At 45.5% G+C, this 13,220-nt stretch overlaps 6 protein-coding genes across 6 annotated transcripts; 2 read left to right on the top strand and 4 right to left on the bottom strand.

The window, feature by feature from the left end:
- Positions 1–1,304: 1,304 nt before the first annotated feature.
- Positions 1,305–2,554, bottom strand: ASPWEDRAFT_739157 (uncharacterized protein). The gene is made up of 6 exons (XM_040839400.1): positions 2,528–2,554; positions 2,366–2,393; positions 2,242–2,301; positions 1,982–2,169; positions 1,561–1,874; positions 1,305–1,462 (listed from the first exon to the last, which is right to left on the bottom strand). The coding sequence occupies exons 1-6, from the start codon at positions 2,532–2,534 to the stop codon at positions 1,349–1,351; spliced, it is 711 nt and encodes a 236-aa protein (XP_040691561.1). The 5' UTR covers positions 2,535–2,554; the 3' UTR covers positions 1,305–1,348.
- Positions 2,555–2,988: 434 nt separating this feature from the next.
- On the bottom strand, positions 2,989–4,177 carry ASPWEDRAFT_27221 (uncharacterized protein; the record flags this gene model as incomplete). The annotated part of the gene is made up of 4 exons (XM_040832972.1): positions 2,989–3,136; positions 3,279–3,642; positions 3,693–3,924; positions 3,977–4,177. The coding sequence occupies 4 exons, from the start codon at positions 4,175–4,177 to the stop codon at positions 2,989–2,991; spliced, it is 945 nt and encodes a 314-aa protein (XP_040691560.1).
- Positions 4,178–4,315: 138 nt separating this feature from the next.
- On the bottom strand, positions 4,316–6,469 carry ASPWEDRAFT_39606 (uncharacterized protein). Its single transcript, XM_040835136.1, has 4 exons — positions 6,155–6,469; positions 5,034–6,104; positions 4,550–4,981; positions 4,316–4,493 (listed from the first exon to the last, which is right to left on the bottom strand). The coding sequence occupies exons 1-4, from the start codon at positions 6,443–6,445 to the stop codon at positions 4,467–4,469; spliced, it is 1,821 nt and encodes a 606-aa protein (XP_040691559.1). The 5' UTR covers positions 6,446–6,469; the 3' UTR covers positions 4,316–4,466.
- A 544-nt stretch (positions 6,470–7,013) lies between these two features.
- On the top strand, positions 7,014–9,103 carry ASPWEDRAFT_39605 (uncharacterized protein). Its single transcript, XM_040835135.1, has 4 exons — positions 7,014–7,253; positions 7,300–8,473; positions 8,524–8,635; positions 8,677–9,103. Exons 1-4 carry the CDS (start codon positions 7,068–7,070, stop codon positions 8,681–8,683), a joined length of 1,479 nt encoding a protein of 492 aa, XP_040691557.1. The 5' UTR covers positions 7,014–7,067; the 3' UTR covers positions 8,684–9,103.
- Positions 8,675–8,988, bottom strand: ASPWEDRAFT_471351 (uncharacterized protein). Its single transcript, XM_040836907.1, has one exon. It carries the CDS (start codon positions 8,904–8,906, stop codon positions 8,709–8,711), a length of 198 nt encoding a protein of 65 aa, XP_040691558.1. The 5' UTR covers positions 8,907–8,988; the 3' UTR covers positions 8,675–8,708.
- A 264-nt stretch (positions 9,104–9,367) lies between the features above and the next one.
- ASPWEDRAFT_182687 (uncharacterized protein) lies at positions 9,368–12,188 on the top strand. Its single transcript, XM_040831934.1, has 2 exons — positions 9,368–10,024; positions 11,732–12,188. The coding sequence occupies exons 1-2, from the start codon at positions 9,396–9,398 to the stop codon at positions 11,943–11,945; spliced, it is 843 nt and encodes a 280-aa protein (XP_040691556.1). The 5' UTR covers positions 9,368–9,395; the 3' UTR covers positions 11,946–12,188.
- The last annotated feature ends 1,032 nt before the right edge of the window (positions 12,189–13,220 follow it).

Below are 13,220 nucleotides of genomic sequence, written 5' to 3'. Positions count from 1 at the left end.
CTACCATAAAAATGTAGACCCATCTAGATCGAATAATGAATTACACCTTGATACTGTCAGTGACGAAGCAAGAATGATGTTGGGTTATAATATTAAGCCCAGAGCTCTACATGTGCACCTGACTAGCCTTTCGGCTAAGTATATTCAACAAAAAAAAATACGTGCAAACATTGAGATCTAGAATTGGGTTGTAGATCGGCTGATTGAAGGGTCCCGTGGTTCAAAAATACATTTCTCTGGAAGCAGGGATACTTGAGCCGAAATTGACATTGAGTTTAGATGCTTTTACCAGCGCCATGTAATCCTACTTGAGTTCCGTTGGATGTCATAACCTAAGTACCTATTGATTGATAGGTAGGAGCTTCCAACTTTACTGGAAATAAACCTTGGGACGTTTCACTTGATCGGATATGATTGGACGATAGAATGCCAAGAAACCAGTTCCTGCTTCTGGCATGGCCGCCTTTGGCTAGCTTTAGCCACACAGAGTCTAGCTGGGTCTACGAAAAAATCCGGGATACAGGTTATACTGTACGATAAAAAGCTTATTGCAACGAAATAGTTCGGTATACAATAGACCTCAAGGATCAAAGCTTATGGGAGACTTGTCATAGCGCCACTCAGCAAATGAATGCCTGGATCCCCATGGTCCTCTTGGCATAGTAATTCTTCTCGATGAAAGTATCTTGAATAAAGCCTGTCAATCTATTGCTCCTTCCTATTTGGGATGGACAGATGACTCAAATTAGATTTTGATACACAAGTTTCTGTATGCCCGTGAAACCCGCTACTGATCTCCGCGAGATTTTGCTTACTTTCTATGGATAGTGTACTGTTTCATCACGCCAAGGGATTTAATAAAAAGTATATGCCTATGGCTCGAGTTAAATGTCATAGACAAGGAGGAGATACCACATTGACTATGAACTAGTCTAAATGAAGATTCGATTGATGGTCCATCGGAGGACAAATGAATTGTTGGCATGAGGGAATCAGACGAGGCTTCATGCTTAAATAGGAGCACCAACCATTAACTACTATGCTCTCCAAGACAATCTCCAAATAAATAGGCCAGAATAAGAGACATAAAGCTAGCCATGAGGTCGCTTATAGCTGTACTGATTTCACTGAGTTGTTAGGAAGTAAAGATCCCATGTGCTGTATGATAAGGGTCTGTTGCGTGTTGTTCAATTCATGACATCTATCCATTCTATTGTCTGTGCTTGTGCTGTTTGCATACAGATGACCACCTTCCTTCGGCGGCGACTGTTCTTTAGTAGCGCTTCCTATTGACAACACCAGGACCCGTTTCATCATATTCCTCCTTCGGTATCCAAAGATCTTGGTTTTAGTCCTTGCGATCAGGAGGCGCTCTAACTTTCACCTTGTGTGGTGGGGAGAGAGCGACCAGATCCAGGAGTAATTGGTCCGCCATACCGGGCAAGATTGAAGTGCCTCCAGACTAGAAAAAGGATGAGAGAAAAGCCCTGTCAGTAAAATAAAGGCAAGATCTTTTATCATAGCAGATGTCTGCCTTTTTCTGCCGAGAGGTATGCATACCAGAACAATACTTGCAGACAAATCCCTCCGAATGCTAATCTCGCTTCTGAGGATTGATTCGTCTGTCTGTTGATGAATGCCTACACTTTCAATACCAACCGTAATAGGTTCGAACAGGATTTCAGGTGCCTGGAAGGCCTCGGCACCGATCTCAATGATCCGCCCATCACGAAGCTCATATATATGCTTCCTAATACACTGCAACTCGTTCTCGGCATCAAGCGCAACAAAACACTTTTTCTCTTTGATGTCCCCGCATATATCAGAACTGAAAGAATTTCCGAATGCGTTCATCAGGTATCCCGTTATCTGATCTCCGCCGACATCGAGCTGCCGAATTGAATGATGCAATACAGATCCCTCAAAAACCGGGACAAAATCATTAGAGCCATGGCCAAAATCAACAGTCCGCCAGTAGTACGGCCGGACGCGAATAAAGCCAAGACACCGTTGCGAAAAATAGAATTCGCTGGCACTTTGAAAGTTTCAAACATAATCTGCGTGGCTTTCTGTCGGTTATCGCTCGAGTTAAGCGGGCAATCGGTCAGGAAAACTGGGTGCTCTTCTGGAGAAACTTGAAGCCCATTGGCAAAAGTGTTGGCTCCAAAACTTCTCTATATCATCCCAGTTGGTGATAAATCCACGCTCGATCGGGTTGGTAAGCAAAAGCTTCAAGCAAACTCAGGGAAAATAGCGCGCGGGCACTCTTCACCAGCAAACCCGGCCTTGGTATTCATTGTCCTATAGATCAAGATTAGCTTGCGCTTTGTTCAATTTTGGAGATAGGGGAAATGGAGTAGAGTACCCATTGTCGATGACAATAGCAGAAAAATCTGGAATTTCATCAATGAATTAATATAGTCATTCAAAAACGCGAAGGGTGAAGATAAGCTTGTCTGCTTAGGAGTGTTTATGGAGTAGAATTTTTAGGGCACAGATAGAAAGTACTATGTTATAGAAAGCATACCCGCCATGGTTATGAAAGTAGGAAAAGGAAGTTCCCAAATTTTAAGGTTGTAATGAACCAGGGGAAACTTGCAACTAACCCAGGGGAATCAATCCAATTTATACGTTAGGACAGGGAACAGCTAGTTTCTAACGAGCTGAGAGGTAAAGTAAATCTGATTTTTCTCCCTTTTTTTCTGCGGCAGCGTGGTCCGTAGTAAGATGCCTACGCCAATATACAATAACCTTAACACAGTAGCAAGTTCGCCAAGATGGACACTTTTACAACTGATTTGCATTTATTCTCAGCACTCACCAGCCAACAAGTAGTTTGTAGAAACGCTGATTATTGTACTAGCATCAAGATCTTATTATTGCCAATGATGATAGGAATAATAATTCCAGCTTTCAGCTGAGGCATATGTGGGTCACGAGTTCAGCTGGCGGAAATGTGGATATTCCCACAAGTGGGGTAACCGCAGTTCAGATGAACCACCGATAGCCGAGCTGAGCACAACTTTTGGAAATAGGCTTGTCCAAGTGCCAGCGCTTTAAGGTGAAAAGACAGAAATGGACAGTAGTAATTAAGTTGATCACTTCTAAAGGAGTATCAGGGTGTACATCGATGAACCTGAAAAAACAAGGATATTATTGCGGTATCTCCACTGACACGGGGAGATGCTTTCATAGAAGCCATGCAGCCGCTGTATTCTGGGATATGATGCTTCGAAAGCTAGAAAACAACGGCATTGATATCCCGGTATGGTTCTTACAGCCCTCGACGCTGAAAAGCTCTCATATCTTTAGAACCATGACGTCGGTACTGGGTTGCATATATCTCAGGCGGGCGCTTCCACCCTAAGCGCCTCTGTTTATTCCCCACATACTCCTTCCACATTTTTCGTCGAGAAACGGGTGCACGGTTGATAAATCTATACCTCCCATTGCCGTCAGCGCGAAGAAGCTCAACACGTCTTTTCAGCCATTCCGTATCAGTGTCACCATCAAGTTCGAGGTTCTCTTCCCCCCACTCCTCTGATAGATCCATCGCGTCAATTAATTTCTCGAGGCCTACCCCGTCTTTGGAGTCAATGCAGCTTTGCACGAAGACTGGGAGTTTGGGGTATGGAAGGCCACCTATAACCTACATTAGGTTACTTTTCTAGCAAGGTCATATAAGAACTAACCGAGACTCCATTCAACATTGGCAGGTTCACAAGTAAGGTGATAAGAGCTTGCTGGTACAAGAAGCCAGAAGTCCAGCCTCCCAGAAGCCTTGGAACGGGGGTACATGTGGTAAGGTGTGCGACCACTATTCCTTGAGAATGGATGTGGGTCGCATGGCTTTAGTATGTCGATTGTTTTGAATAGTTCGACTGCACGTTCGTGATGTTCATCCGGGATACACAAGATCCGATCCTACATGTATAAGTCATCCGCTCATCCATGACATAGTATATAGGAGCAGTACATCTGCGCTATGGCGAGTTCCATAATAGAGGAGTGCCCACGCATCAACAATGAAGCAAGATATACCAGCATCTGTGAGGACGGAAATCACGGCACATAGCTGCTCGCTAGTGGCGGATCGATCATCAGGTTCTCCGATTGCTAGGGGGTGTAATATGTTGGAGATAAGCTCGCCATTTTCACCTATCTCAACCGCGTTCATCTTGAACTGGAAGGTAGAGATTTGGGTGTTGAGTATGTGGAGTCTGGAAGATAACACTTGATTTTGAGACAAACGCGGGGTTTGTGTCACCTGATCCATCTGGTATTCTATTTTTAACACTTTCCTGTCACTAAAAGATACGGTGTAATGGTTTGGGTTTTAATACATTTTCTAATAGCTTTGTGTTTTCCATGGTGCAATTATCCAAGATTAGATATAACGGCGTTTCTAGCTTTATATACGTAAGGCATGTGGCATTGCAAATATTATTGACAAAAGTGAAGGCGTTTTAATGCTCGCAGAAGCTATATGTTTCCTAAACAACATTAGCTATAGAGTCAAGACTGAACGGACGGGGAAAGCAATCCATACATTTCTCATGAAAGTGTCGACTCGGTCTGTCAACGCTCCTCGTTCGTTCATGAGTTTCTGTCTCACTTCCACAGCATCCTCCCAGCTCATAGGAAAGTCATCCACGTATTCAAGAATATTGTTGAAAATCTCCAAGGGTAAAGCGTGAAAGGGGGGCACATTCCGCAGTTCATCTGCCCACCAGTCCCTCCTCTGAGGTGGGACGTTTGCCGTTGAGAGAATGGGGATATGGGGATCTACAAGGAACATGGCCAAAATCTTTCGGTGGCCTGGTTTAGTCGGATCAGCCAGTCGGAATGGTTGGACTTTATGTTGGAGGACATTTGGGAATGTGAGAAGACGGCCAGATCTTGTCAAGACACTGCCCAGTTTTTGGATCGCGGGATCATCGTACTCGACTCCGAAGTATAGTTCTGCCGAGTGATATTCGCCCTAGAAAGAAGATCAGTTGTATGCAATGGGTGAATGAATGAAAGAAGCTCACCTGGGCAGCACTGCCCGTGATGTTCACACTTTCCACAGACTGGCGGAAGGAAAGATGAGAGGGCGTGATGTTCTCCTCATCGTAATAGTAGAGGGCAGTAGCACTGATGTGCTCGTTCAAAGCGCCTTCGATGTGCCAGCTTCCACCCGTATACTCGGGACCTTCCGGGGTGAGGTGTGTATTGGCCAGCTTGAAAATAACCTGCAGCCCAGACTTTGCAAAGTCCTTTTGCAGATCCACAACGCGCGGCTTGGTCTGTTCCCTCCAGTCCTCGCGCGACCGGAAATGCTCTGGCTCAAGCTGAATGAGAACTCGGTTTTGCTCGAACCAATCAACGAATCCATCTGTATAAGTGAGATCTTGATCTCTCGCCTCCTGCAGTGTGCGTGGCCGAAGATCCATGGGCATATCTGGAAGGCAAGCATCTATCATGTCCTGCTCTGATGGAGTATACGTAACTCCATTGGGAACTGTAAAATCCTCGTCCGAAAAGTTCTCATGTTTGATTCTCAGCCGGGGGACATCCCATGAGAGACACTCGTTCCAAAGGGGGATTGCAGCTGCAAGAAAGCCTTCTAAAGCTCCATAGAGTTCCTTGTGGTCGTGAGGGTGCAGGTTATTGATGTAACTGGTGATGCTCGGTCGGCCATCTTCGAATTGCACATTCGATGGAAGCCATTGGAAGTTCCCCCACGGCTTGAGTTGGCCCTTATAATCCCATCTATCTACTACTTTAGTATGTAATTCAGGATTGACTATTTCGCCCTCGCCGATAAATCGGGTGCAGCTGTCCAGGGGGACAGTCCTGTACGGCAATGCGCGGGATTTTCCATGGACCAACGGAAAGAGCGAAGGATGTAACAGATCCAACACCTTATGGTCTGATCCAGGATGCCAGTCTTTTGCTGAATCTGGAACTTCCTCCAGGGCACGTACGTTCTGTCGAAGTGCATTCATCAAGTCCTGGGAAACTGCCGTGTCGGATTTGACGATTGCTGTCTCGCAATCCAGCACACAGACCATCTGAGACTTTTGAAAATAGGCAGCTTTGTCACGAAGCTCTCTGATGCACTATCTCATATCAGTTATCCTTCATCGGACATAGGATCAACAGAACCAACATAGTCAAACATGGCAGCCGAAAGATAGTCATCATTCAACTCCTCTTTCCACACACAAGCCTCAGCCATCCATTTACTCACGATGTCCTCATCAAACACCTTCCTATCCCATTCTGGCTTGTCGCTGATCTGATTTATAAAGTCAATCATTCGCCGTTCCCGCAACACCACTCCTAGACTCTGGCATAAATCACGAATTGCATGATCAAAGTCCGGCCTTTCGTCTTGCTTGTAATCGTCAAGTGGCCGACCGAAGCCAGGAAGGATGATCCGATCTTGATGTTCTGCCATTTCGTGATGGGATGATTGTAAACAGGATCGAGAAGTGGAAAGGTGTCATTTATAATTAAGTTTTTATAGCACGAGGGCTGAGCTGTTGGCAGGCAGCAGAGTGGGTGCCTGGGTGCCTGGGTGCCTACGGGGATCTCCGCTAGGCAGCGAACACCACAACACCTTATGTCTACATCATATTTTGATATTTTATAAGACACTGGGTTTAAATTTGGCCGAAGGGATAAAGATAGACTAGAATGATCGATAAATATGGGGAAATATATTGTTATGCTGATCATGTTCAAAACCAAATGTATGCCCGGAAGGGTGCCAAATATATATCCATTCACATCCCATGGATTAAAGCTTGTATATAACTTGATCTTAAACTCTCTATCCCAATGATAATAATATTATTCTTTCATCATATTCCTAATTCCTATTGGCCCAAATGCACAAGTGAGACCTCTCAAAGTGTACGCGCATTCCAGTGCAACCCTGTAGATTAAATGCAGTCTAGGGCGGTACTAGAAGATAAGAAATTCCCTCCCAAAATGGCGTGCGAGAATATTCTGCAGATAAAACTCTTGTTCTCATCTTCTCTTGAAAAACTATTTCTTATCAATTTAATGATCCCTCAATGAGTGCTTCTATCTCTTCTTCCCCGCAAGGGGGAGATTCACGTAATGCAGGACCGAAAGACACCACCAGCGATTCGGGGAGCGTCCACCTCAACAATAATATCGTTACCGATGAGGAGTCGCAGAACCTCTCGCGAGGCCTGGCAGAGCGACATGTTCAGATGATCGCCATCGCTGGAGCCATCGTAAGTTTAATATATTTATTTTTGCTTCAATACTGACACACTCTAGGGGACGGGTCTGTTTCTCTCCCTTGGCTCCTCGATTGCGACCGGTGGCCCTCTCGGCGCATTGCTGGGTTACACCATCGTTGGCTTCATTGTCTGCGCCATTCAATTCGCCCTCGGTGAAGTCTCTGCTTTCCTCCCAGTGACTGGTTCATTTGTTCGCCATGCAGAAATGTTGATTGACCCTGCTTTTGGATTCGCCATCGGATGGAACGTCGTCTATGGCTGTTTCATGAGCGTACCGAGTGAGATATCGGCTGCTGTCGTGCTCATCCAGTACTGGACCGATTTGAGTGCTGCTATTTGGATTTCTATTCTGCTTGTCATTTCAGCCGTGGTCGCTTTTCTGTTTATTCGGGTGTATGGAGAGGTGGAGTTCTTCCTTGCCATTTTAAAGATCCTCCTCGTCATCGGTATCATCCTAATGGGTCTGGTTATTGATCTTGGAGGAGTCCCAGGTCAACCTCGGCTTGGCTTTCATTATTGGAAAGATCCTGGCCCTTTTGTTGAATACATCAGCACAGGCTCATGGGGTCAATTCCTTGGCTTCTGGGCTGTTCTCACCAACGCCGTATACTCTTTCTCCGGCATTGAGAGTTTGGCGATGGCAGCAGCAGAAACACAGAATCCGCGCAAGAACCTCCCAAAAGCATGCAAAAAGGTCTTTGCACGGGTCACTCTATTCTACTTCCTTGCTGTCTTGATAGTCGGCATGATCGTCCCTAGCAATGACCCTCGTCTCGGTGATGAAAGTGGCACAGCCGCTCAAAGCCCCTTTGTGATTGCCGCCGCAGATGCAGGGATAAAGGTCGTTCCCTCGATTATCAACGCAGTGGTTTTGACCTCTGCCTTTTCCGCAGGAAACCAGAGCATCCTAGCCGGAACAAGGACACTATACGGTCTAGCAATTAGAGGGCAAGCACCCAAGATCTTCCTGCGCACTACGGCGGGAGGCGTGCCATATATGTGCGTTGCATTGCAGATTTGTTTCTCCGGTCTCGCATATCTCAGCGTGTCGAATACGGCGTTGACGGTGTTTTACTGGTTGCTTGATCTTACCGCTGCTGGGGTGTTGGTGTCGTGGGGAACAATCGCCTTTAATCATATTCGGTTGCTGCAGGCGTTTAAGAAGCAGGGAATTTCGCCTACGGAGTTGCCGTGGCATAATAGCTGGACTAGTAGGTATTCATCAATAATTTGCTGTGCAGTATGTGCTAACGCACTTAAGTTTACTCATCATGGTGTGCCTTGATATCATGCATCGTCATTCTCCTTACTGGTGGCTTCAAAGTCTTCACGCATGGAAACTGGGATCCGGCTGATTTTGTCTCTTCATATCTGTAAGATTCCTTGTTATTTACTCCATTCAAACTAATATATTCCAGTGACATCCCCCTCGTCCTGTCTGTATACCTAGGCTATAAATTTATCCGAGGGACCGACCTCATCAAGCTGGAGGATATTCCACTCCGCCAAGCGCTGGATGAAGCACACAAGGATATACAAGAGGAAGGACCGCGCAGTAAATGGGCTAGGTTTAATTTTCTCTGGGGGTAGACTGTGGGCTTGACACATTGGGCGGGCTGGCTGTTTATTTCTTTTGATGATCATGTCATGAAACTCTCATAGAATCAGCGAGTAATTTGTAGAGAACTTCTTTTAGAATACCTAGAATATGTCCTGAGAATACTGTATCTCAAAGAGAATATAGAATTAGAGATTGGCGTTTGCATAAGCTACAGTTGGAAGAAGCCACGGATAAGAATAGTACATTTCAAAGGGAAATAAAAATAAGACCATGAGGCTGCGGAAAGAATAAGGTGGCTGTTGGGCATGAGCAAATCCCGCCTGATGTATGTCTGCGATTGATATGTCTGCCCATATGCCTGCGAAATATAGGCGGTTACAGGGCGAGACACTAGTTAGTCTTGCTATTGTTAAAATACGGTGTAAGCGGTTTGCCGTTGATAGGAGAACGGCATTCGATGAGAGTGTAGGGTATAAGATAGAGCCAAAATCCCCCATTAAGAATATCTAACTTTCATTCCCCGTATTATGATTAAATAACTTATAACAATTCCTCCACACGAACTGTGCGAAATGACAAAAACACCGGTTTTTGCACTCCACTTGAAGGACTGGAGTCTCCCAGGGGCTCACAGAATCCTACAAGTAATCCACAATGTCGAGATCCTCCAGGAAGCAGCGACCTTTATACTCGACAACCTTTTCAACGATGAGATTCCGCCACCCGAAGTCCAGTCAATCACCATCATCGTCACAACGGATGATTTCCTCAGGAGCATAGGAGCAGCCGCTTTCCATTCCAGCTCCGACCTAGATCCAACACGACGGACGATCGAAATATCCGAAACCTGGCTCTCGAGCCTATCACCCGAGAGACTTGCTGCAGAACTTCTCGGCGTTCTGAGACACGAGCTAGTACATTGCTTCCAGCCTGAACCTCCCACACAGACACCTAGCGGTCTCGTTGAAGGGATTGCAGATTGGGTGAGGCTTATTTCGGGGCTTAGACCGCCGCATTGGGAAGCGCGGAAGACGTCCTGGGACGCTGGATATGACACTACGGCGTATTTTCTGGCATACTTGGAAGAGGAATATGGAAGGGGGACTGTTGCGGCTATCAATAACAAGGCTTTTTGTGTGGATTACTCTCCGGCTATCTGGAAGGAGCTGCTGGGAAAAGACGTGGATATGTTGTGGGATGAGTATTGTAACAGTGCATCTAACTAGGGGTTGGTGCCTTTTTGATTGGGGTATGTTAGGACAAGGGCACGCAGCTCGTAGCTCTTCCTTGGCCGGGCATCTAGTTTCTTGTTGTCAGATTCGAAAGAGGTATGGGGAGTGCCTAGTATGATATTATCAGTATTCGATGGCAGAGTTACAATGGAAGTTATCTACACATACATGTAGCAGGGACCTTGTCATCAGAGTCAAATATTTTGAGAATGAGTACTTCATCAGGCCGTTGGTTGCTTAGGTAGTACCACTTTGCATCTGGATTATACAAAGGATAGACAGTTTCTCCAATATACGTCCTGGTGATGTGATCTGCGACTAAGAGATTTCCTGGTCAAACGGTGCTGCCATCGCACACGGCAAGGGGGCAATCCTCAACAGGGTGATCATAGGGCACCCAGATGCTTGGATTCATTAGTCCTGCTCGACACAATAGACTAGGAGAAATCTTACTTAAGAATCCTAACGCGGCCTTGGATGAGGCTACCTGCCTCATCTCCCTCCTACAGTCGGACTCGTTTCAACGCACCACCCAGGCTTTAATCTAATATTATCAGTAAAAGGAAATATTGTTAGAAAGTGTTAGGTACTAATATATACGCCTCTGGCAGGAGGCAGCGCTAGTGAATGATTTGCCACATCAACTAATTTAGACTGGAGTTCAGCTTCATTAGACTAGATCCGATAATTAAAGAACAACACATGATCTACAGCTTCAACATGGTGTTTCAGGAATGCCTCAGCCTCCAGGTAAAAGACCCTTTCCACCTCGTTCAGGTCACCGACATGGAAGGGGCTGAAGATATAACAAACAAATCGGAATCCATGCTGATTGAGGGTGAATTCGCCTTCGCTTCCTCAGACATCTGTGATGATTTCCTGTGGGCTGTGCATGAAGCTGATGTTTATCTTTTGCAAGTCACTAAGCCATGGCATATGACTGACAATTATATAGGGCTTTTCCAAGGTGAATATATCACTCCACTGAGCGTATCTCAAACTCTGCATTTGATGATGGGGTGGCATAGTCGCAAGAAGATGTTCGCAGTCATGTAGCCTGTTGACTACGTGGAATAATAAATTTTATTTATACTTCTAGCGCCCCAACCAGGTTGCCCATGAAGCCATTCATTTAAAATCCCACCGTCCCGCCAGAGTGGGCGCAGCGCATCAGGGCGCTGATTCTATCCGGACACCCATGCAGACTGCGGACATCAAGGCTTTGAGCATCAGCCTCGCGAGTGCCAGAAAAAAGCAATTCATATGCATGCACATCCAATCGAGTTATGAAGATCTGTTCTCATGACTTGTATCTGTCCAATTAGCACCCCTCCACATGTCCGGAAGGCTACTGGAGATATAATTGGTTACCAACCCACCGGCTGAAACGCAAACACCGTAGATAATGAAGCCCAAGGGTGAAATGACTCGTACAACGTTTGTCAGGGCATCAGATCTATGGAAAATTTTATTGAGCCTCCAGATTGTATGGAAGGTAGTGAGATAAAGCAAGCCATTTCCTGCGCATTTCCCTGAGAGTATCACACTCGGCGTGGCATTCAACAACACCTGATAGCTATCCCCTTATTTCGCCAGACCACTACACCGCAAACATGTACGTTCCTGCCCAAGATATACGTATTAACTTTCATTGTTGGGCTCACTATACTACACAGAAAAATGGACTCGCCCTCCGACAGCTCTACGAATTCCTCGCCCTCAAAGAATTGGGCAGAAAAGCTCGACGATGCAAACGCCGAACCACACGGATTGAGGCAGCAGCCGTGGAAGAAGATCCTCAAAGAAGATGAGAAACACCATTCAGGCCCGGACCTGGCGCCCATAGACTGCGCAGGATGTATCCCACCGACCCCCAGTGTTGCGGCTTGACAGTGGAATTATTGTCGTTGATCAACAACTACTATATATTGATTTGTGCTAGTGTCAACTGAGAGGGTACTTCTATCAAGGCATGAGGAGCCTAAGAGTGAAGCCTAGTAAATAAGACTGTAGAGAACCACCGATGTGGCAATAGTCTGGATACTCCGACTTAACATTATCAGAGCTTGAGATTAACTCATCTGCCACTTCAACCCAAGTTCAGAAAGTATAATAACAGAAAGAGAAATAGGCAATGCTCTAGCGTTCATATTTTCCAAAAGTATAGAGACAGAGCTGGTTAATAGGCGTAGTGCTGAGTGTCTTTCAAATAGCTCCCCAATTTCACTACCATCATGGGCCCATCTGAGCCCCGTCACCTTTCTGGTAACCAAATCTCGCTGGAATTTAACTAGGTAATGGGATGCACTAAAAACATTCCATCCTTGTTCTTTTTGTCCACGCGGGGAGATGAACTAGCTAAAAACATCATTGTGGGAGTGATTCAGGTTGAAATCCTCCTCAGGGAGGCCTTAGAATTGAAGTCTAAGCTTTCCATATTCAAAAATGATCACAAGTTTGAATGTTTTCGCAACATTCTCATATACCCCAGCAAAAGCATCTAAAGCCGCTGGAGCTGAATCAGGCTGCTTTAATACTGCCAAGTCATACACAGTTTTCGCGCACCATTTCTGATAAGAAGACACAACTTCCTCGGCGAGCTATACATATAGAGTAGATGTATCCTCCTCAAAAAGAACCTCAATAATCAACTGTGCTATCCAATCAGGCACATCAGATAGACTGTATATGTTTGTGAGAACCACCACTCCACTCAAACTATCTGGAAAGAGATACACAGCTGACGTTGCACTGGGTACATTTCCCTAATGATATATACTTAGCCGTGCAGTCAAGCTGCGTCCAACAACAGGCATGTTTTTAACCAGCCACAGATTCAGGCTAATTATGCCTAGATCACCTAGCAGTTGAGTCCTGATCCATCCTAGACCGTAAGTCCATTCGTTCAGAGATCAACGCTGACTGGGGAAAAAGGTATGGCCTGTTAATAATATTTTTAGTTACTTCAATAGTGACTGGCTTTTCTCCGCACTACTCTTATCTCCAAGCTGCTGCGATGCCACGTTCAAAATTTCCTGGTAAAAGATAAGAAGATCATCAATTAAGCTTCAAATTCCACCCAAGGCAATCATGTGCGAGTTCTTAAAGTAAAGTGGCTGTACATTTCTGACCACTGTTCCATCCTCAACAACTATGTATAATCTG

Source organism: Aspergillus wentii (assembly GCF_001890725.1).
Source record: "Aspergillus wentii DTO 134E9 unplaced genomic scaffold ASPWEscaffold_3, whole genome shotgun sequence".
Taxonomy (NCBI): domain Eukaryota; kingdom Fungi; phylum Ascomycota; class Eurotiomycetes; order Eurotiales; family Aspergillaceae; genus Aspergillus; species Aspergillus wentii.
This window is presented reverse-complemented; position numbering and strand designations above follow the sequence as displayed.

Bases quoted from the DNA above. Each gene is read 5' to 3' on its own strand.
- ASPWEDRAFT_739157 (XM_040839400.1), bottom strand. The intron at 2,302-2,365 runs GTACTCTACTCC...CTTGATCTATAG, and splicing joins GCTATTGTCATCGACAATGG to GACAATGAATACCAAGGCCG. The intron at 1,875-1,981 runs GTACTACTGGCG...ATGTCGGCGGAG, and splicing joins GGCTTTATTCGCGTCCGGCC to ATCAGATAACGGGATACCTG.
- ASPWEDRAFT_39606 (XM_040835136.1), bottom strand. From the start codon at position 6,445: ATGGCAGAACATCAAGATCGGATCATCCTTCCTGGCTTCGGTCGGCCA. The intron at 6,105-6,154 runs GTTGGTTCTGTT...GATATGAGATAG, and splicing joins CGGCTGCCATGTTTGACTAT to TGCATCAGAGAGCTTCGTGA. The intron at 4,982-5,033 runs GTGAGCTTCTTT...TCTTCTTTCTAG, and splicing joins TCACGGGCAGTGCTGCCCAG to GGCGAATATCACTCGGCAGA.
- ASPWEDRAFT_39605 (XM_040835135.1), top strand. From the start codon at position 7,068: ATGAGTGCTTCTATCTCTTCTTCCCCGCAAGGGGGAGATTCACGTAAT. The intron at 7,254-7,299 runs GTAAGTTTAATA...GACACACTCTAG, and splicing joins TCGCCATCGCTGGAGCCATC to GGGACGGGTCTGTTTCTCTC. The intron at 8,474-8,523 runs GTAGGTATTCAT...AACGCACTTAAG, and splicing joins GTGGCATAATAGCTGGACTA to TTTACTCATCATGGTGTGCC.
- ASPWEDRAFT_471351 (XM_040836907.1), bottom strand. From the start codon at position 8,906: ATGATCATCAAAAGAAATAAACAGCCAGCCCGCCCAATGTGTCAAGCC.
- ASPWEDRAFT_182687 (XM_040831934.1), top strand. From the start codon at position 9,396: ATGACAAAAACACCGGTTTTTGCACTCCACTTGAAGGACTGGAGTCTC. The intron at 10,025-11,731 runs GTATTGTAACAG...TATACTACACAG, and splicing joins GTGGATATGTTGTGGGATGA to AAAAATGGACTCGCCCTCCG.